The 20,908-nt window shown below is 33.6% G+C and overlaps 1 protein-coding gene across 1 annotated transcript in view; it reads left to right on the forward strand.

The window, feature by feature from the left end:
- Positions 1-5,755: 5,755 nt before the first annotated feature.
- Positions 5,756-20,908, forward strand: part of LOC124355902 (enhancer of mRNA-decapping protein 3) — a 29,488-nt gene continuing 14,335 nt past the window's right edge. Inside the window, exons 1-5 of the mRNA XM_046807055.1 lie at positions 5,756-5,789; positions 7,598-7,731; positions 10,662-10,809; positions 12,877-13,030; positions 17,457-17,674. Of these exons, the coding sequence (XP_046663011.1) occupies positions 5,756-5,789; positions 7,598-7,731; positions 10,662-10,809; positions 12,877-13,030; positions 17,457-17,674 (688 nt within the window). The remainder of the gene's footprint in view (positions 5,790-7,597; positions 7,732-10,661; positions 10,810-12,876; positions 13,031-17,456; positions 17,675-20,908) is intronic.

Consider the following 20,908-nt stretch of genomic DNA (forward strand, 5'->3'; position numbering starts at 1 on the left):
AATATAAGAACGAGTAGATTTTATTTAACTTACTGTGAAAATTAAATGTCATTACGAGTTCAAATTTTTGTTTTCTGCCTTCCGAAAGGAAGAAATGTTGGCTCGAAGGAGGCCACTCTGTCCCTGTCCACTATTTGTTATTAGACTATATATACGTACATATTATAAATATAAAAGTTACAAGTCAAACATTTACACAACCGAGGGATGTTTTCCGATCCTACCCTGTACTTTTAGCGAAAAAAGATAAACATTCCTCGAAATAGTACACCTACTAAAAATTCAAGCTCAGATCACGTGAGTGCTTGTAATTATCTTATTTTTAACTTCTTGGTATTACCAGTAACATATTTGTTCCCCCCCCCCCCCCACCCCCCCCCCCCCCCACCCCCCCCCCCCCCCACCCCCCCCCCCCCCCACCCCCCCCCCCCCCCACCCCCCCCCCCCCCCACCCCATGGGCCACTGGCCTGTGCGAGGATCTTATCAAACAGAATAAGGGGGAGAGTCGATACAGTACAAGGTCGATGGTACTGATAAAAAGTGCAATGGTCACTGAAAGGATTTGAACCTGCGTTATCTCTAACTCAGACCCAAGTCCAACGACTTAGACCGCTCGGCCATCGCCACTCCCAATATCCTGTTATCTATATTCATACATTATGTTATGTAATGAACATTACAATAAGCGTATTAAAATAAGGTTTTATGTAACAAAAATAATATTTTCCTGTTTTTTTATTCATTTACAGTTTTTGTGCATAATTGTTTACAAAGTTAATAGATTACACATACCTTCTTTTGGCTATGTATTTCACTTTATGGCAATATTTAAATACCGTATCTGCTACTTTTTTCTTGGAGTGATAAAATATATCACATGAGTCTGGCAAAGACTAAGTTCCTTATCAATTAATTCTAACTACCATACCACTATTTATAACCAAATAACTGTAACCAGCAATTTTTATTTATAAATTATTATAATTTTACTCAGAATTAAAAAATACATGTATACATTATCTAGCCAATCAATCGGTTTTCTCTATAAACTGATTAAATAATAAGCACAAATAAAATTTTCAATCGGTATTCAGATACGGAATAATTCTGTTTGGAAACTGCAGTAGGATAGAGGAAATTCTCGTGCTACAGAAAAAAGCTGTCAGAACCATTTCTGATGCAGGGCCCTTAGAACATTGTAAACCCATATTTGTAAGCTTAAATATTCCTACAGTGATCAATGTGTATATCTTTGACTTGATCCTGTATGTTTTTAAAAACTCTGATATGCTTAAACCAAGCAGTCATAAGTATGACACAAGATCTAAAAACCAGTCAAACATTAATTCTTGTAGATTGACTAAAACATTGAATAGCCACATTGTCATCTCACTAAAAATATATATAATAAATTACAAAACTTAATCATTAAATATCCTGAGAAAACCTTCTGTAAAAAGTTGTATAAATGGCTGATAAATAATCCCTTTTATTCCATTGACGAATTTTTTAATTTGAATATCATAGACTTTTGAATTAATATTATTCAAGTTTTGTATAGTTATAATTTTAATTAAACTTAGTTGTACTTGACATGCTTGTATGTATACATGTGAATTATGACTTTGTCAATGCTTCCCTGCTTAACGGCAAATAAATTATTATTATTATTATTATTAAAATTAAATTATAGTTTTATTTTAAACATTTTTCAAAACAATTATTATTTGATTGAACATTATAAAACTTCATAACTATGTTAAAAACAATGTTACAATAATATTCATCAGATTCAGTAGTTGTGAGATCTGCGCAGTCACTAGTTAGCATTTCATTCCAAAATTTCCTTCTATTGTGGGGCATGAGTGGGACCAACTTCTTAAAACGTCATCCTTTTTTAGTTTGAGAATACTCCTTGAGCCATTTATTTTTTGGAGGTTGAGAAATCTTTATTTTTTTTAGAATTGATTGTTTTATAAAAAATTGAAAGAGATATTATTTTATGAAATTGAAGTTTTGTATTTTAAATTCATTTGACCTCTTTCAAAAGAAACTTGAACCATATTAGCTAAATACGGTCTCAGATTTGCTTTATCTGGTTTACCTGAGGACTAGTAATCAATCTCAAAAAAATCATCTAAATTCATGCCTGCAATAGGTACCTTTTTTTGAGTTACTGTTTTGAACAGGGGGCTTTGAAATCATAGATTTTACCTTTCAACCGCAGTTGCTTAGAAACTTGGTGATGAAAGCTGTTGGCAGACATAAATGTGTGACCGGATTCGAAGTAATTGAAAACTATTTCTGAAGCTGCGATTTCACCACTATTTATAACGTAGACCATGAAAGAAAACAGTCCCCCAGTTTTTCTTTTGTGCAGCATAGTTATCTATTCACAAGATTACCTAATCAGCATCCCTATAAAAAGTGATAAACTTGTAGATTGTGCTGCAAATATTTCCTTTATTCGTCCTGACATAGCTTCATGCCAAATACATACATTTATGTATATTAGATTGTCCTTTACCAACTGGAACAAAAAGTTCATTTAAGACAATGATTTGCCTAGTGAACAAACATTCCTTAAATTCCTCCATGTGTGGAAGCATCAGTACTTTTTGTAAATCCATTGAATAAGTAACAGTTTTTTCAGTGCCATATTCACCTATTTTAACTGACTGAATGTATAATTTTCATGCTTCTTCATATCTCATCTTATGGTTTGAATATTTTTTACATCCAAATTATGTTTCTCAAAAATTACACACTTTTCACATCCAAGTTTCGTGAAAGAAATATTTTGTTCTGAAAGAACTGAACAGTACAACTCGTAGGAAATGTTTTTTTCTGGGTATGTTTGTATGAAATAATGCATTAGTTCAATATTTATATCAGTAGGTAAGTACCTCTTGAGTGGAGCACTTCTTGACGATAATGATGAACACATTGGTTGAATTTCATGATGTGGTCAACAACGCAAACGCGGTTAATTTTGTTGTGCAGTTCATGTATGCCCCTCTGATCAATTTTTGGGGTAATATCGCCAATAGCTTGATTCAAAGTTTTAAACACAGTTGTGTCATTGTTTTTCGAGTATCCAATAGTGGCAAGAAAAAATGTTTTGCAAACATGTTTAATTTCTACTTCATCGTCTGTAAAGGTGTAAAAGAAAGACTTATTTCTTCTAGACTTGACTCCGTCGGCAACTGTTGTCCTCCTTGCTACTTTTTTCCTAGTCACACAACTTAAAATAAACATTTTTCTTTCTGGGTCATCCAGTGACCAAAAACTGTTCATAAATACTTTTTCACCTTTCTTCTGTAAGTTTTTTTAGTACATTTTATCTTGCATTGGTTTATATCACAGGCCAGTTTTATGACATGCTTTTCTTTTAGTCTTAACCGTTTTGAAGAGCTTGGCCTTCTTTCTTTTGGTCTTTTTCTTGGTTGTCCCTTCTTAGAAAACCTTTATCATTGGCATTTTCATTCTTTTCATTTTGATTCAGATCTTATTCATGTGTCATTTCTATTACAATTGTTACAGTAGTATCTTCCGTTAAATCAAGAGGGAGGGTATTTTCATTTAGATTAATGACTATGAACACTTTTTCTTTTTCAGTACTACTTGAGGGACTGGTTGGTGTAATTTTAGGCATAGGAAGGCCTACAGCAAATTTACAGCAAGTCTTGATCGGATTTCTCAGCAAAAATATCTTCCTGTATAAAAACGTTCAAAATATAATACCTATAGGCTATACAGTTTATGGTCCATTATTATAGTTTTATTATTATGTATTTTTTTTTATTTTGAAAGGGCATAATTCTTATCTTTTTACTTGAATTTACCAACTCTTACCTGACAGGTAGAAACTGAAGAACCTTTGGGTTAACATTGTGAAACATGGGAAATGTAAACACATTTGAAAATAAGGTAGCTGACAATTTTCACACATATGGGCCATATTAAATACTGTTCAATACTTAATATTAATTATATTATAACTTGATGTCAAAATATATACACAGTTAACAAGGTAACTTAACTTAAAAAACTAAAAACTTAGAAAACCTCACTCTTTGCTTATATCAAAAGAGATAACCTCAATCTGCAACAGTTGTTCCTTGTAGAGTCTATTTTGTGCTTCAAACAGTTGTTTTTTACACATTATTCTTTATTTCAACCACTGGAAAAATAACGTAACTACAATGTCAAAAAGTATACTAAGCCAGAAAACAGTACTGGTTACAAATCCTAAGCCAAGACAACTAACTGCATTGTTGATATAGTTTTTTGGCTTAGTACATGCAGATACAACCTTTTGCTTTAGCATTAGATTCATTTAATTCTAGATACGGCTTTTCATTGTCATTATATCTCTGCCGATGGCCAAGCGGTCTAAGATGTTGGACTTAGAGTCTGAGTTAGAGATAGTGCAGGTTTGAATCCTGTCCGTGACCGTTGCACTTTTTATCAGTACTATCGACCTTGTACTGTATCGACTCTCCCCCTTATTCTGTTTGATAAGATCCACACACAGGCCAGTGGCCCATGAGGACAAACAGAATAAGGCTTAAAAGGGGATCAGATTCTCCTTTTTCTAAAAAAAAAGAAAGGTGTCATCCAAAATGTCAACTCCATTATTAAAAACCCAACCAAGACCCATCTGGGAACATATTTAGTAGATTCATGTTTTAATTAACAACTGAAAAACTTGTCATATAATTTCTCTTTATAAAAAAAAATTGTTTTAGATGGTAAATAAATTTATGCTTTTATTTAAGTAAAAACAAAGCTAATAGTTTTGTTCAATTTTATTTTACATTTCAATGGTAAAAGCCATTAAGAAAGATATTAATATGGTCAATGGTCATTCTCATTTTAGGACAGACTACCACACTGAGCTCTAACTACTGCAAAGTAAATAAATAATTATATCACAACAAAATAATAAGTTATACAGTAAACAATTTGAATAAATCGTATCATATGTACTATTTTATATATATATATACAGGGTGATTCATGAAGTTCTCCCCCCACTTCTACAGCACATTGTACTAGTAAAAATAATGAAAAAATGTTATATAAACATAGGTCCGAAAACGCTTCGTTAGCGAGTTACAGGTAGCGAAAAGATTTCGCCTGAATTCCTGGGTAAAGAGTAAAATAAAGCCATACTGAACTTTTGGAAAGGTTAATTAAGTAAGAAATATCGTGGATTCTTATGTATTTTTACCTGATAAAGCTAATAAAATAGGTTTCAGAACTGTACCTGTAGTAGTTTTTGAGGGATTCAGGGTTAAATGCAAAAAATTGGGGCACGAAACAATGTTTTTTTTAAGTTTGATGTACAATAACTTTGTTAAATTGGTAATAAATACATAAAATCAACAAACATTAATTGTAGAGAATTTAATTCTGAGAGAAAACTGATTTAATCAGTCTAAAATAAAACAGAAATAAGTACCAAAAAATCGATTTTATTCAGTATAATACATTACTAGTTTTAAGCAAAATTAATCAGGTTGGGCCAACCGTATGCACCTTTTTATAATAGATGTTCGAAAATGAGGCCATCATTATCAATACATTTTGCAGCACGTTTGTGTATTGCTTTTGTTGCGTTTCTTAATTTTTCAGGACTTCCCTGTATCTGCACAGCCGAATCCATAATACGGGCAATTAATTCATCACGAGAATTCACTTTTGTCTTGTATACAATGTCTTTCATCCATCCCCAGATGCAATAATCCAATGGAGATAGATCTGGTGATCGTGGTGGCTAAGGGTGAGGCCCTCCACGACCAATCCAGTGTCCAGGAAATTGATGATTTAAGTAAGCAGAAACGGCACGTGAAAAGTGGGGAGGTGCTCCGTCATGCTGGAAATACAAATTTTGTCTGAGATATAAAGGAACATTCTCTAACAGCTGCGGCAACTCTTCTTGAAGGAAATGCAAATAGAACTCAGCATTTAGGCGTCCAGGTAATATGAAAGGTCCAATCAGCCGATTGTGCAAAAGGCCACACCAGACATTGACGCTAAATCGGTGTTGAAAGTTCTGTTCCACTACCTCATGTGGAGTTTCTTCTGCCCATGAGTGTTCATTGTGCAAGTTATTGACACCATCCCGAGTGAATTGTGCCTCATCCGTAAACAAAATACGCTTGTAGAGTTGATTATTTATATTCAAAAAGTTGCAAAACTCCAAGCGAAGCGGACCATCCCCTAGCTGTAGATGTTGAACCTTTTGTTTATGAAACGGATAAAATTTGTTTCGATTAAGTGACCTCCACACCGTTGACTGCGAAACTCCTATCCGCCTAGAAATACGTTGTGTACTTACACCTGGACTGCGATGAACAGCATTAATAACAATATCATCATCAAGTTGGACAGCTCGTTCATAATTGGTTCTAGTACTTGGTAGTGATCCTGTTTCCCGAAGAGTACGAAAAGTTCCTGAAATTGTTTTGGTATCTGGAATCCTCCTATTAGGGTAACGTAGTTCATATTCTTCTACAGCAGCTCTAGCATTACAGTAACCCAAAATAAAAACCATATCAGCGTATTCCTCTGATGTAAATAAGTAAGGCATTTTTTCGCTGAATAAACAATCGAATTATAACTCACAGAAAAATTGCATTTAATAACACGATTCACAGAACCCGATCTCCTGCTGTAGCTTGCAAAACACCACTAATACACAGTTCTAACGTAACAGTACAGAATACCATTGTTGATCAGCTGTTATTCGTGCGTTACCAACTTAGAAATTAATAAAACAAAAAACTGCATTTCGATGATTAGTAAACAATAATGGGAAAATGTTTGCTTCATTTATTTTCGAACATTTGATGTAAATTTTTATTTAAAAAAAATACAACGTAATAAAACATGATATTTTTATTTACAAACAAATTTATTTAACAGTTAATCTTGTTTTCTCAATTTATCTCATCATTAAGGAACAAACATTTTGTTTTTGTTTTATTTTAACTAAATACCGTACGGTATTTCTTTACAGCTAGTAATGTATTATACTGAATAAAATCGATTTTTTGGTACTTATTTCTGTTTTATTTTAGACTTTGATTATATCAATTTTCTCAGAATTAAATTCTCTACAATTAGTGTTTGTTGATTTTATGTATTTATTACCAATTTAACAAAGTTATTGTACATCAAACTTAAAAAAAACATTGTTTCGTGCCCCAATTTTTTGCATTTAACCCTGAATCCCTCAAAAACTACTACAGGTACAGTTCTGAAACCTATTTTATTAGCTTTATCAGGTAAAAATGCATAAGAATCCACGATATTTCTTACTTAATTAACCTTTCCAAAAGTTCAGTATGGCTTTATTTTACTCTTTACCCAGGAATTCAGGCGAAATCTTTCGCTACCTGTAACTCGCTAACGAAGCGTTTTCGGACCTATGTTTATATAACATTTTTTCATTATTTTTACTAGTACAATGTGCTGTAGAAGTGGGGGGAGAACTTCATGAATCACCCTGTATATAATACTGTATAATTGTGTCTGAAGATTATAGTAAAATGAAAGTTTACTCATGGTTTTAATAATATTTTGCAGTTATCAACAGCAACAAGAAGAATCCTCGACACAAGTGGACAGAGCGAGATGAGGCATGCTTCGGTGAACCAATCAAACCTCATCTCATGAAAGAGTTTGACTTTGAGAAGAACCTGGCCTTGTTCAATAAACAGGTAATGTTCTTAGCCTAGTTTACTTACCAGAGGGATGTTCTTAACACAAGCCGTATGTGTAATGGATTAATCTGAGTAAATTATAGCTTCTTACACGTTCAAAAATGGATCATGATGATCTAACTTATGTGTGTATAAATCTTTCATTTAGTTTTGGACAACCTTAATGAAATCGTTTGTAATTAGTCATGTGATTTCCAGGTTTAATAATATATTTATATAATTATGTCATATAAATATAGATAGGATATCTAGTTGAGAGGTATTAATATAGTAAAATATAGATAATTCAATCCTCAAGACATTGATTAAAAAATTAAATTATCCACAAATTAAAATTACGCGTGTTATAAAAAAGCAACACTGCTGGAACATTTCCTTCTAACTTTATGATATTGATATAAAAAACGTAGTTGTCTCTTTCGTGCATATTTATTGCACTTGACTATAACAAACACTAAAAAAAATGTAAAGTTTTAAACAATAAAAGAATCCATTACAAACTGAGGTGTATGTGCACTTTGTTAGAAGCATCGAAACAGTAGTGACTAAAGAAAGACCAGGTTGGCACCCAGCCAAGTACTACTTTGTTCCTCACTGCCAATTCAATTAGTGAATTCTTCATACATTTATGCAATCCCATACTACTCCTGGACTCAACAGTATTGGTGTTACGGGTCTTTGCCTGACTATCGGATGATAGTATTGTCTTCTTCATCTCCTATCCCAGTGGTGAGCACTCAACACATACTTCAGTGCCAAAAGTGGGCAGGACCTCATTTCGCCTGTAATAATGTACATATGCTAGCCTTTGAACCTTCTTTGCTACTGTACTTTGGCCTGGTTTTGGCCACAATACTTCATGTGACAATTTGTTTTATTATAGATTCATAAATCCAATATACATCATCTTAGACTTTTGTCCCCATTTATAACGAAAGAGACTTTTACAACGATCAAGAGCTTTTGTTGCTTTGGATATAATATATCAGGGTTCCATGTTCAAACTACTCTTCAAAATAATTCCTTGATGCTTGACTACATTAGAGTATGATTTTCTAATACCCTCCGGAATAGGTTAATCTAATTTTAAATGAAATTTTTAGTAAAGTTTACTATGCTTGTTTTAGATGAGTTTTATCCTAAGACCCTTTTCTTGACACCAGTTATTCATAAAAATCAAAGGATTTTTAGATGAGGTACTCCAAAGTACCTGTATTTCTGCCTCAGATCATAAACAATAAATAGATCATCAGCATTACACCGTAGTTTATATCGCTTTAGTCAAGAGATCATTCACCACTAAGGCTCATAAATGGAGAATCGCCACATTGAGAGCAATCTTTCAGGGCCATGCAGTTTCCTCTCTAAACTTTGATCTGATTTGCCACTGTTTAAGAGTGCTGATCATATGACAGTACCTGGAGGAACATCTCTGCTTTCATCGCCAACTCCATAAAAGTATGTGCTTCTTATCGATAGCTCCTTCATTATCCATAAATATATTAACTTAAGCTTTCTTTGTCTTGAAGGTTTCCTCTACTTCCTCCAGTAAGCTATTGAGAGTGTTCATTGTAGATTTGGCTTTGACAAAGGAATTTTTAAATAGACTAAGGAAAGGTATTACAAGGAAGACTCAAACTAGTCCCCTTTCATAACTTGGAACACTTCTGTTATCCTCTGAATTAGTCGGCTGTATCTTGATTTTCACAATTGATAATCATGACACCTTGTCTGTTGTTGATATTATGAAAACCTGGCTCCCTTTCATTTTCCGTGATGTCTGTATGGATGATTGGATTATGAATCACTTCCATCTGTTCAAAGAGAGTTTTTGGTAAACCTGCACCCAGTATACCCAGCCGTACTCCTTCAGAATCCAGTTTGACCTATCCCTTGTTTTTTTTTATGTATCCTAATTTTGAAGTTAAAAGATTTCATGATTTATTGCAATAATCATAGTCTGAGAAATATCTCTTTTTGGTCCTTATTTTTTGTATTAACACAATCGTTATTTCTGGCTAATATATTTTGTCTAAGTTATTCTTTAGTTATCAACAATTTATGTAAAAACCAACAAAATAAGAAGAATTGTTGGCCTGCTGTGAATTCTTTTGCTGGTATTAGGAGAATCTTAATTATACTTTGGTACTAAGTAGGCTTGCCATAATTTTTCACCGGCCAACCGGGACGCCTCTGTTCGAAATGCGTGGGGGGGATAAATATGAAGTCAAATTAACAATAAAAACCAAAAAAACTATGTGTATAATTGTATGAATTTAATTTAATTTCTAAATAGTATAAAAGTGATTATATCTTATAACAATAAAAATACAGTTTGGGTTATATTTTTACACAGCTTTCATTAAATAAATGTAAACCATTAAACAATACAAGCTTACTTCAGGCTATACCTTAAAAACATTGACAGCTATAAAATGTAAAAGCAAGGCTTATTTTTTATATCATTCGTATTTTTCACTAGAGCAAATCTTTCTAAATAACTCTTTTTTGCTTTTTATTTTTTCATAAAATTCAGTGCAGCTAACTGCAAAGTTAACTTTGCATAACATTAAATTTCGAACTGTGGATTCGTGCATTAATCCTCGATCATCACTCCAGGCAATGTTCATCATGGAGAAAACTCTCTCAACTGAACTGAAAACTCTCTTATTTCGGGACCACACTGAACCGATAGAGTGTTGTGTAGTTGTGAACCTCTAGACTAAACTACAACTAGTCCTAGCTCAATTGTTTTAAACATTCGGCTCCTCTGACGTGACCGGGACAAGCAGGTAACCTGGCGGGACACCGGGACAAGCTTGTAAAACCGGGACTGTCCCGGCCAAACCGGGACGTATGGCAAGTCTAGTACTAAGGAAACCAAACTACAATCGTAGCCTAGTAATATATAACAGATGATGTTATAGGCGGTGTTTGACAAAATCAATGCCCAACAACGACCTGACTTGGTGAGACAGACGGACAGATCACACAGAGGCTACAAGACTGAGGACACTCCTACTCGGTTCCGTCAGATCCTGGTCCCCCAGACAGGTCCTAAAGAGTACATTACAGGCAAGTTATTTGAAATTGAGTTGAAGTTCAAGTAGGCATGGAGTAAAAGAAAGAAATTCAAATTCAAATTCAAAATTCCTTTATTCTTTTTATACATAATGTACATGAATTGCGTCAATTACCTTTACTACAATATAAAACATAAGACTCAGGTTAGAGTATTCCTAATATTCCTAATAATTTTGTCTAGTACTGGCCAATTTAATTTATAGTTGTGTCCAGGCTAAAACAGTTAATCCTAATACAACACCTTAGCCCATTGGTATTTGTGGGGTAATTTATTGTGAAAACATATACTGAGATATAATATATTAAATATGTAACATATTGTTGTGTTATTGATAATCTTGAGAATGGCTAATTCGGAGAAAGGCTAGTTTCTGTGTATATCAAATTTTAATGTTAAAGTATTAAAATTTGTCTTTTGCACGAATTATAAATGTACATGCTTGGTGCAGTCTTGATTTCAGCATTGTAAAATATGCATATTCTATTGATCCTAATTCCAAATACACAATACAACCTTTTTTCCCATTTAAGTAAACATTTAGCTATCATAGAATTTTCCACCAACAAAATTCCATATTAACACTAAATCTAAATCTACACAACAGGAATTTCAAACAAACTTCTTGATTCATATAAAGAGTAGACTAAACATAAAAGTTTCACAGTTTTATGAAACAAGTAACGCTAAAAATTGTAGTACAATTCACAGACAAGAGTCGTTCCATATCACAAAACTTACTAAATTAAAATTAATCATTAAAATGTATACTTATCAGAAAAAAATTGTTAAAAGACAAATCATTGTATGTTTCCTTCTTTTTTTTGTATAAATAAAATTGGGGTTGTTTTGTGTTTTATTTATGATCAAAATTGCTATTCCTTTATCTTAGCCATAGCATAAAAATGTGTTGAATGCGCTCATTATATAATTTAAAGTTTAAAAAATACAGGCTTTACATAAAAACTTAATACAGCATTTCTTTTAAAAGATTTAAATTTTGCAATTACATAAACAGTAAATCATTTTGTCAACATCTGTTAAATAGTAATTTTTAGTTTATTGTTATAGCTATTTAACCCTTTAAGGAGTATGAACGTCATATGACGTCTTCTTTTGATAGGCTCAAATGAGTAATGGATGAAATCCAAAAAATTAGTAAAAAATTAAAATCTCTTAAAAAAATGTTTATTTACATTTGAAAGCTTAATAAAAAAGTACTACGTGTTCCACAAGTCAATATTTCAGTACTTTTTCAAAATTAAATGCCTTATTTCCTCTCTAAGGCAGAGTCAATCAATATTGTCTTCCATTTAGACAGTAACAAACTAGATGGTTGCTCAACAAATATGTCACTCTAAATATGGCCACAGTATGCAGTATACGAGGAATGGCTAGTATAATGTGGCGGCATATTCTGACAGCAAAGCGATGCACGTGCGACGCGACCTCGAGTTAGGGGCTTCTACCGGGTGTTTACTGCGATCTGGTGGTAAAATCAGATTACAAGTGATTGCGAGCACAAACATGGAAGTTAAGTATGTTGCCGATAGATGGAACCACTTTACAGACAAATCTACCCTAAGGCAATCAGTAATAGCATCGCATTTACGATAATACAAAAATATAGAGGCTAAACGTCATATGACGTCCGTACTCCTTTGGGCCACTATAAGAATATACGTCATATGACGTCCTTACTCATTATGTATAGTTTACACGCACTCCTTAAAGGGTTAAGTAATGGCGAGCTTGTCTATTACAGTGACTGCTTTATTTATTTTACAGTAATTGTTACTTAACAAAAAGATGTTTAGTAATATGTGATGTATAAAATGTTAAGAATCTCATGTTTCCATTGCTGTATTATAATTTAAGGAAGTAAAAGTTCAATTAAAAATAAATTGTTACTTTTATGGTGAATTCTTTTTTCTTTGCAGCAGACCAAGGCAATCTTAATGGAAAAAAGCATCAAAATCCATAATTTTCCAACACCACACATTGTTTTCTTATGCAACATTCCATACGAGTTCTGTTTGAGTTCCATTGTGTTTTGACAGATGAAGGAATGGTAGTACCCAGTATTTCAGCGAGTTTACGTGATCAGCTGTTTGCTCTCGCTCAGGACACTGAGTTTACATTCGCACGACAAGCAGAACTAATAGGACGGGCTGTCGCAGAGATTGCAATTCCTCTCCTTGGCGGTCCTCATAGGTGAATATAAAATACTATAATTTTTTCCAGATGTTAAGAAGAAGTTCTCCAGCATAACCTTGTTAGCAAGTAAACCTGATAATTTCCAAATTAGAATTTTGTACATCGACTGGGATAAAATACTATTCCCAGGTAAAAAATGGATATTGACACCACTTGAAACAAATGGAAAATATTATCATAGGACATACGACATTGATTTTGCTCAGTGAGACACTAAAACAAATAAATGAATGCATTTAGCTTAACCAACCACACCAAATTAAATATATTCTTTACCAGTGAGCCAAAAGTTCACACTCTCCACATCTATCATGTTTGTCAAAGGGCTAATAAGGATTTTTAATAGCACAATATCTTCCAAATCACATCTGCAAAACCACCTTTGCCAGTCATAGCAAGCTATCCACCCACTAAAGCCCATAGTCCACTGGATAGCTCAACTCAATCAACACAATAAACCAAACCTTTTTAATATTGTCAGCAACACAAGCGGAAACTAAGAGAAAATGGAAATCAAACATCCAAGAAGAGTTAAGAGAGGAACCTTAGGCAAGATAATGTTATTAATTGTGCGTGACAAGATAGTTACCTAGTGTGTGTTTAACATTTTTCTACATTAAAAAGTATACATAGCCTATTTTATAAAAATGGGCTGATACAAAAAACTTTATTTTAATTCTGATATCGATACCAAAATAGTCTTGATTCTCGATTCTAGATTTGATACAGATTCCTCTGTTATTTGTAACTAAGAACATAAGATGCTAAATGGTTTTATTTTGATACCACTAAAGCAAATATGACCCATAGGAATGGTCAGCCAAACATTTAACACATTAACTGCTGACTAATTTTACCTATGAGTTGGGCTGTGCTGAAAAGAAAAATTTTACTTTTCGATGTGTAGACACTCAAAAATATTTGTCTTGGGTACAAAAATAAACTTTATTTACGAATTTTACCTTATTAGAAAAAAATTAATAATGGACTCGTAAACGCGTCGGCAGCATATAGCATCACATATTGACGCTATGTGCTGAAGACGCGTTAACGAGTCCAGGAGCTTTAAGTGACAAATAGCACTTGATTTAATAATAATAATAGAATGGAATTTTCTTTTACTTACATCTCTGGATCGAAACACAATAATAAATTCATCACTACAAATATTTACACTATATACAGAAATGTTTCTTCTAGGCGTGATAACTAGCAAAACAGTCTTGAAGACACAAAGCTGGTGTTTTCTGGACAAGCTTTGCACTGGTATGTTGTATCCTTTCTTCGTCCGTTACGAGTACACACTTTACACTTTTTCCTTGCTCTGATTCCTTTGTCATTCAAAGGTAGCTTTGTAGGTAGGTGCTTCACTTCCCCCTCGTTGTCTTCTCTTCTTCATGTTGATGTTTCCCTGTCAGGCCCTAGAAGGTTTTTCAACGATATCCAATCTAAAGTCCAGCACTGTCATTTTCTTGCCAATAACAAACTTGTTATACAAAATAAAAGCATTGAGGATACCCATTTGTAAAATGTGGATCAGCAGCTTTTTGTGCCATCGCATGGTCTTCCGCTCACATGGATAGTAGCTCATGAGCTGATCCTTCCTATCCACTCCACTCATATAATTATTATATTCTATTATAGGTAAGGGCTTAATTTTTTCCTTACCCCATCGGTTCACGGACAGATTCATGTCATTTTCATACTGGTTACTAATATAAACCACCTCTCTTACATCCTTCCACTTCCCTACCATTATACCATCATGGTATTTTGCCACCGTTTCGCCTTTCTTAAGTTTTTTAGTTATCACATCTTTTGATACACCTACTCTGTCTGATCGTAGGGTTCCTGTAATGTAGGTTCTTTTCTCTATAAGAGATTTTGTCAGAGAAATACTGTTGTAGAAGTTGTCAGCAAAAATTGAATACCCTTTTCCAAGCCATGGTTCCATCAAGTGTGTAACACTACTTTCTCGGCATGTCCTTCTCCAGACAAAATGTCCATAGCACCTGCGTACACGGCAAACTAGTCCATTTGGTTCAGCAAGAATGTATAGCTTTACTCCATATTTATGTCTTTTATTCTTAATGTATTGTTTAAAACTTAAGTCTGCCTCTAAATAGAACCATAGACTCAATCTAACGACAACTCTTTACTGGGTGAGTATATACACAACATTTTGTTGTTGAAATAGTCAACAGCAGGTTTTATTTTATGTAATCGATCATTATTTTCATCACAGTAAACAACATGTAAACATCTTAAAATTAACAAAAATCGGTCTCGTGACATGTACTCACCCAAAAAATGTTTTGAATAACTTGTCTGTACTCCAATAATGTTGTAAATGTGGCAAACGGACAATTCCAGTATGAAACAAAAAGACCAAGGAATATGTTAAATTCCTGCAAAGTCAGATCTTTCCATTGACATATTCGTGACTTTTCTTTAGTTTGTTCAGATAAGAACACCTTTTCTGCATAACTATTGGTTTCTTTGACAATACTTTGAAGAAACACATCATCAATAATAAGTCTAAACCAATCTATTGGTTTATTACCTGGTGGAGGAATTCTTAAACCCGTTGGTTCATTAAATAAAAATGTTTTTTAATTGGGGCAATTCACTCCATTGCAAAACAGGACGAGAAGCTTTTTTCCCTCGACGAGAAGTTGGTTTAGCTGAGGGTAGACTGTTTATATGGCTAGGACCAGGTATAGCAAGATCGTTATCACTGGCAGCAGGTGATGCATTATTGGGCTCGGCTGAAGTAATGTCAAGGACAGAACTGTTCTCGAGCGTGGTGTTATCAAACTCATCTTCATCACTTGATTCATTTCCACTCGGCCTAAAACTATCGCCACTACTATACTCATCAGATTGAGAGTCGTAAAGAGCATATCTGGTCGATTTCACTGATAGTTAAATTATCAGGATTACGAAAAATATGTTGGATCTTTGTCACTCATGTTAAAAACACTTCAAAATCACATAAATCAAAAACGAAACTAACTTTCGAGTAAGGTAACCTATAATCTTCACTGTCGTAACGTCTGATTTACAATAAACCAATCAGCTAAGCTACCAATTAGGAGGAAGCAGGTGCGCGCGCAAGAACGCGTTTACGCGTCTCCCGCACATGACTCGGTTACCTGCAGACGCGTTTACGCGTCGTCAGCACTGAATGTGGTAAATACCACTCTTAGCCATAAAAAAATTAAATTTAAGTATCGGGGTATTTAGAAATATCCTCAATATTTTAAAACTTGATTGGCTATATTATCTTTTTATTCTGTATTGTAACAAACTTCCGCATATAGATGCAAGAAATAAATATATTTACTCTTATCTTTGTTCTTTAATAAAAATTGATAAAGCCAAAGGACATAATTTTATAAATAACAAGCAACATTCCAAGTCAAAATATAATATATAGCTGTAAATTCCTGCAGTAAAGTTTGGTTAATGTAGAGGATATAACTAAATTCAATGAGTTTTGATATGGTAGGAAGAGTAGGTTCTGCCAAATTTAAAGGTTAGTTCTCTCCCTTTTGACATAGTTACATTAAGTTGGAATATAATGGAATATTTTAATCCACTGAACACTTTGTCAACCACAGGAATAAATAGTATTGTATATTATTATGCTAATAAATAGTTAAAACTAATAAAGTTCAAAAACATAACAACAAATGAAAATACAATGACATTATAAAATTGACCCTTTGCCTGGTTCGACATGATACTTTCTGTTTGCAAACGCCCCAAGTTGCAGTAATTTAAAGTGAACACGTTTAGTATAGATAGTATTCCTAGTATACAATCTCTTAACGGTAGTTGGAACTATATCATACAGTTTTTTGTCTCACTAGATAGAGAACAAATCATTCAATCATTTTGTTATTGATATGTTTTGTTTGTTTTATTCAGCTGATTTTTTAACTAATCATTATTATAGGACACAATGTTTGTTACTGTGTAGAATAGCTCAGATTTAATTTGCTGTTTGCTTTTCATCACACAGTGTTAAATACGACTCTTTGAGTCAGTACAGGTTATATAGACTTTAAATATTTTTTTAATGTGCAATAAGTGCAAAATAGCATGCCACAAGTTTTGTAGTTGGATGGGCTTTTTAGTCCTTGACTTATCATTAAAATATTGTCGAGTCGCTTGGGAGAGAGATTCAAGAGTCTACAAAAGTAATATAGTGGCAGTGTGGTAGATTTGAAGTAAATAACAACTACCATCTGTTTCGGACGGTCTGTAGTAGTAGCTGCAACTATTTATTTCTTTTTATTCAATTCGACTAATTAGTGTTGTTTAGTGTAAACAGATTGAATAAATATTCTATTGTTTTAGCGAATAGTTTTGAGTTTGTACAAAATGTTATTTACCATCATTGAGTTGTGTTTGGCAGACTGAATCCCCTCAACAACCAGCAGAAGCCTCTGGTGGTAGTAATGGTGGGGTCTCACAGGCCCGGAGCCCTGGGAGTGAATGCTGCAAGACAGCTGGCCAGCCAAGGTGTGGACACCATAGTGTTCCTCAGTCATCCCATGTTCTACGATGACAACGTGGACCAGGAGCTTAATCTCTTCCGCCAGACCGGACATAAGATCACTGATACAATTCATGGTAAATATACTGTGTTGTTATTAATTGGTTTACTATCTTCATATGTAGGTTAGTTTTTGATGTACGCGTAGATGTTTATATTAAAATGGTTGGATTACTTTATGTGTCACTCGTATAAACGACCTTCAATTGGTGACCATTAATTGTTCTGTCCGGCGGCACACAATCTTTGACATCTATGTAAAACTGTTATGAACTGCAAGTTTAACCTTACATAAGACCTACTAGGTTTCAAAAATGATTTGAACATTTTAAATAAATAAATTCTCTGGCAAAGTTCAATTTTATTTATAAAAGAAATGAAAACTTATTACACAGTGTCTTAAAATAATTATATTATTTTGTCAACATGAAGAAATCTTGATACTGTTTTTTACGTTTTTTTAAATACTAATACATTAAATTTGAGTAATGATTAAATACATATATTTAAAAATTTAACTAAGATAAACACTGTTTTAAATTTTCCCGTATGAAACCTCTCTCTAATCTGTACAGGACAATCTCCACTCTGAATAAAATTAGGTAATAAATATGAAAAATAACATGCAATTAATTACATTCTATTTTTTATAGCTTTGGTTATTATAGTTGCAACTGAATATGCTATTACAGTTGTATTTTTTTTACGCTAAAACGCAACAAAATCCACAGAAATTGTTGGTACCATATTTTTGTAACTAAAGTCCAGAGTGTTGTCTTTTACTTGTTTCTAGAAATAAGAGATCTCTCTCCTTCCACATCTTACAAATACAAATATTCTTTATTTTCAGATGCATCAAGTATTGAAATGGCATTATATATAATAATGTACAAGTTAAAATATTTGTTTATCAGTTTATGATGTTCATTATCTTTGTTGAGTATATAACGGATTGTTGACCAGCCAAGCCATAAGAGCGGTAGTATTAAATCTTCTCTTGGTGATGCATCTCAATTCTTCCGGCAGAAGGCTGTGCAGTCTCATGCCCATGTAGGAGGATTATTTTCGCACTACAACCTTACCTTTACAATATTAGCCATTGCATAACTCAATACCTAAACGTTTACTTGAAAATGTGACATAAAACATTGCTTTTTAACCATTTGATGTTGAAGTTGACCAACATTAACTAATATTTTCATTCGTTGGAAACTCACTAATATCATGGTTTATATCCTCAGTAAAGTTATTTTTGTTACGTTGGAAAATTTAGATTTACAAGACTGGAATTATATTTTATAACATTTCTCCTGTTGTAGCTTACTCTTACTTACTTACTCCTGTGGCCACTCGAAACCCAGATGGTTTTTGACCTCGCCAACAATGTCTCTCCAACTTCCTCTATCTTGAGCCACTTCCAGTGTAGTGCCAATCGTTCTTAAATCCTTCTCCACCTGATCTCTCCATCGCATCCTAGGTCTGCCCACTGGCCTCACTCCCTCTGGTTCCCCTAGCCACACCTTCTTTATCATTTTATCTTCTCCCCTACGGGCAACATGGCCCATCCATCTCATTCTTTTACTCCTGATCAGTGCAATCACATCGGGATCTTGGTATATTTCTCTTAGTTCTCTGTTCTTCCTGATCCGCCATATGTCTCCTTCTTGAACTGGTCCAAAAATTCTTCTTAGTATTTTGTTTTCAAAGGTTATTAATTTTTTTTGGGATTTCTTTGTGAGTGCCCATACTTCTGACCCGTACATCAAAACTGGTAAGATCATGGTTTTGTAAATTCTTAATTTAACTTTCCTCATTAATAGTTTGCTTTTGAGAAGTTTTGCAAGGCTCCAGTATGTTCTATCTGCTGCTGCTAATCTACATTGGACTTCAACTTCTTCTCTATTGTCATGTGTTATCGTCACTCCTAAATACTTAAATTCCTTTGTAGCCTTGAAATCATGGTTGAGTACTTCTAGCTTTTCTCCTTCCTGTTCCATTCTTCTGCTTATTTTCATGTAGTGCGTCTTGTCTTCGTTTACTTGTAATCCTACTTTTGCAGCCTCAACTAAAAAGGCTTCTACTAGTCTGTTTAAGTCCCTCTTTCTCTCAGCTAGAATGCCAGGATATTGAACTTATCTCCTAATTTTACTCCTTCAGGCATCCCCTTTATCATTTTTAGTGCTTCTTCCAGAGCAAAGTTGAATAGAATTGGTGATATTCCATCACCTTGCCTCACTCCTGTATTTATATTAAACAAGTTTGTGTACTCCTTTTCCACCTGTATTTTTCCTTTGGAGCTGCTTACATAGAGTCTTGCTAGACTTATCAGTTTATTTGGGATACTAAACCTTTTCAAAATGTTCCATAGACTACTTCTAGAGATACTATCGTATGCTTTTTTAAAGTCTATAAATATTATATACAGATCCTTATTGTACTCATAGTATTTAGAAGCTAGCTCTTTCATTATAAATATCTGGTCTATTGTAGATCTTTCTTTCATGAAGCCTGCTTGATGATCTTCAATGTTTCTATCCGCATACTCTTTGAGTCTATTCAATATTAGCTTGGATAATATTTTGTAGGTTGTGTTGAGTAGAGATATACCTCTATAGTTTTTACAGTCCAGTTTGTCGCCTTTTTTGTGAATAGGTACAATAACTGCCTCTTTCCATTCTTTCGGGGTTAATTCCGTTCTCCATATTTTTATTATCATTTTGTGGAGGTATTCTAAAAGTGAGTCACTTCCATGTCTTATTAACTCTATTGGTATTGTATCATCTCCTGGTGCTTTTCCCTGTTTTAAGCTTTTTAGCACATCCTTTACTTCTTCTAATGTAGGTTCTGATATCTGTTTGTCATAACCTGGTGGTCTTTCTTGTTGTTCTTCTGTTTCCGCTTTCTCTTGCTCTTCTTCTGTTTCTGATATTGCTTGTTCTTCCGAATTTAAAAGATCTTTGAAATAGTTTTCCCAGACCTTGAGTACTTCTCTAGGTTCATGTATTATTCTTCCTCTTTCATCTTTAACACCCTGGGGTTTTGGTTTAAAACCTTTTTGGAAGAATCTTATTCTTCTATAGAAATCTTTTGTATTGTTGTTAGTGAGGTCTTCTTCCGCTTTCTGGAGGGTGTTATTTATATATTTTCTTTTCTCTGTTCTTAATGTACGGTTAACACATCTGTTGATCTCCTGATACTCTTCTTTGTTTTCGATTGTTGGATTTGTCAGCATCTTCTTCTTTATGTTCCTTCTTTCTTCCACTAACGAATCTGCATTCTTCTTTAAACCATGGTTTCTTTGGATTTTTCTT

The sequence above is a fragment of the Homalodisca vitripennis genome, chromosome 2, assembly GCF_021130785.1.
Source record: "Homalodisca vitripennis isolate AUS2020 chromosome 2, UT_GWSS_2.1, whole genome shotgun sequence".
In the NCBI taxonomy this organism is placed as follows: Eukaryota; Metazoa; Arthropoda; class Insecta; order Hemiptera; family Cicadellidae; genus Homalodisca; species Homalodisca vitripennis.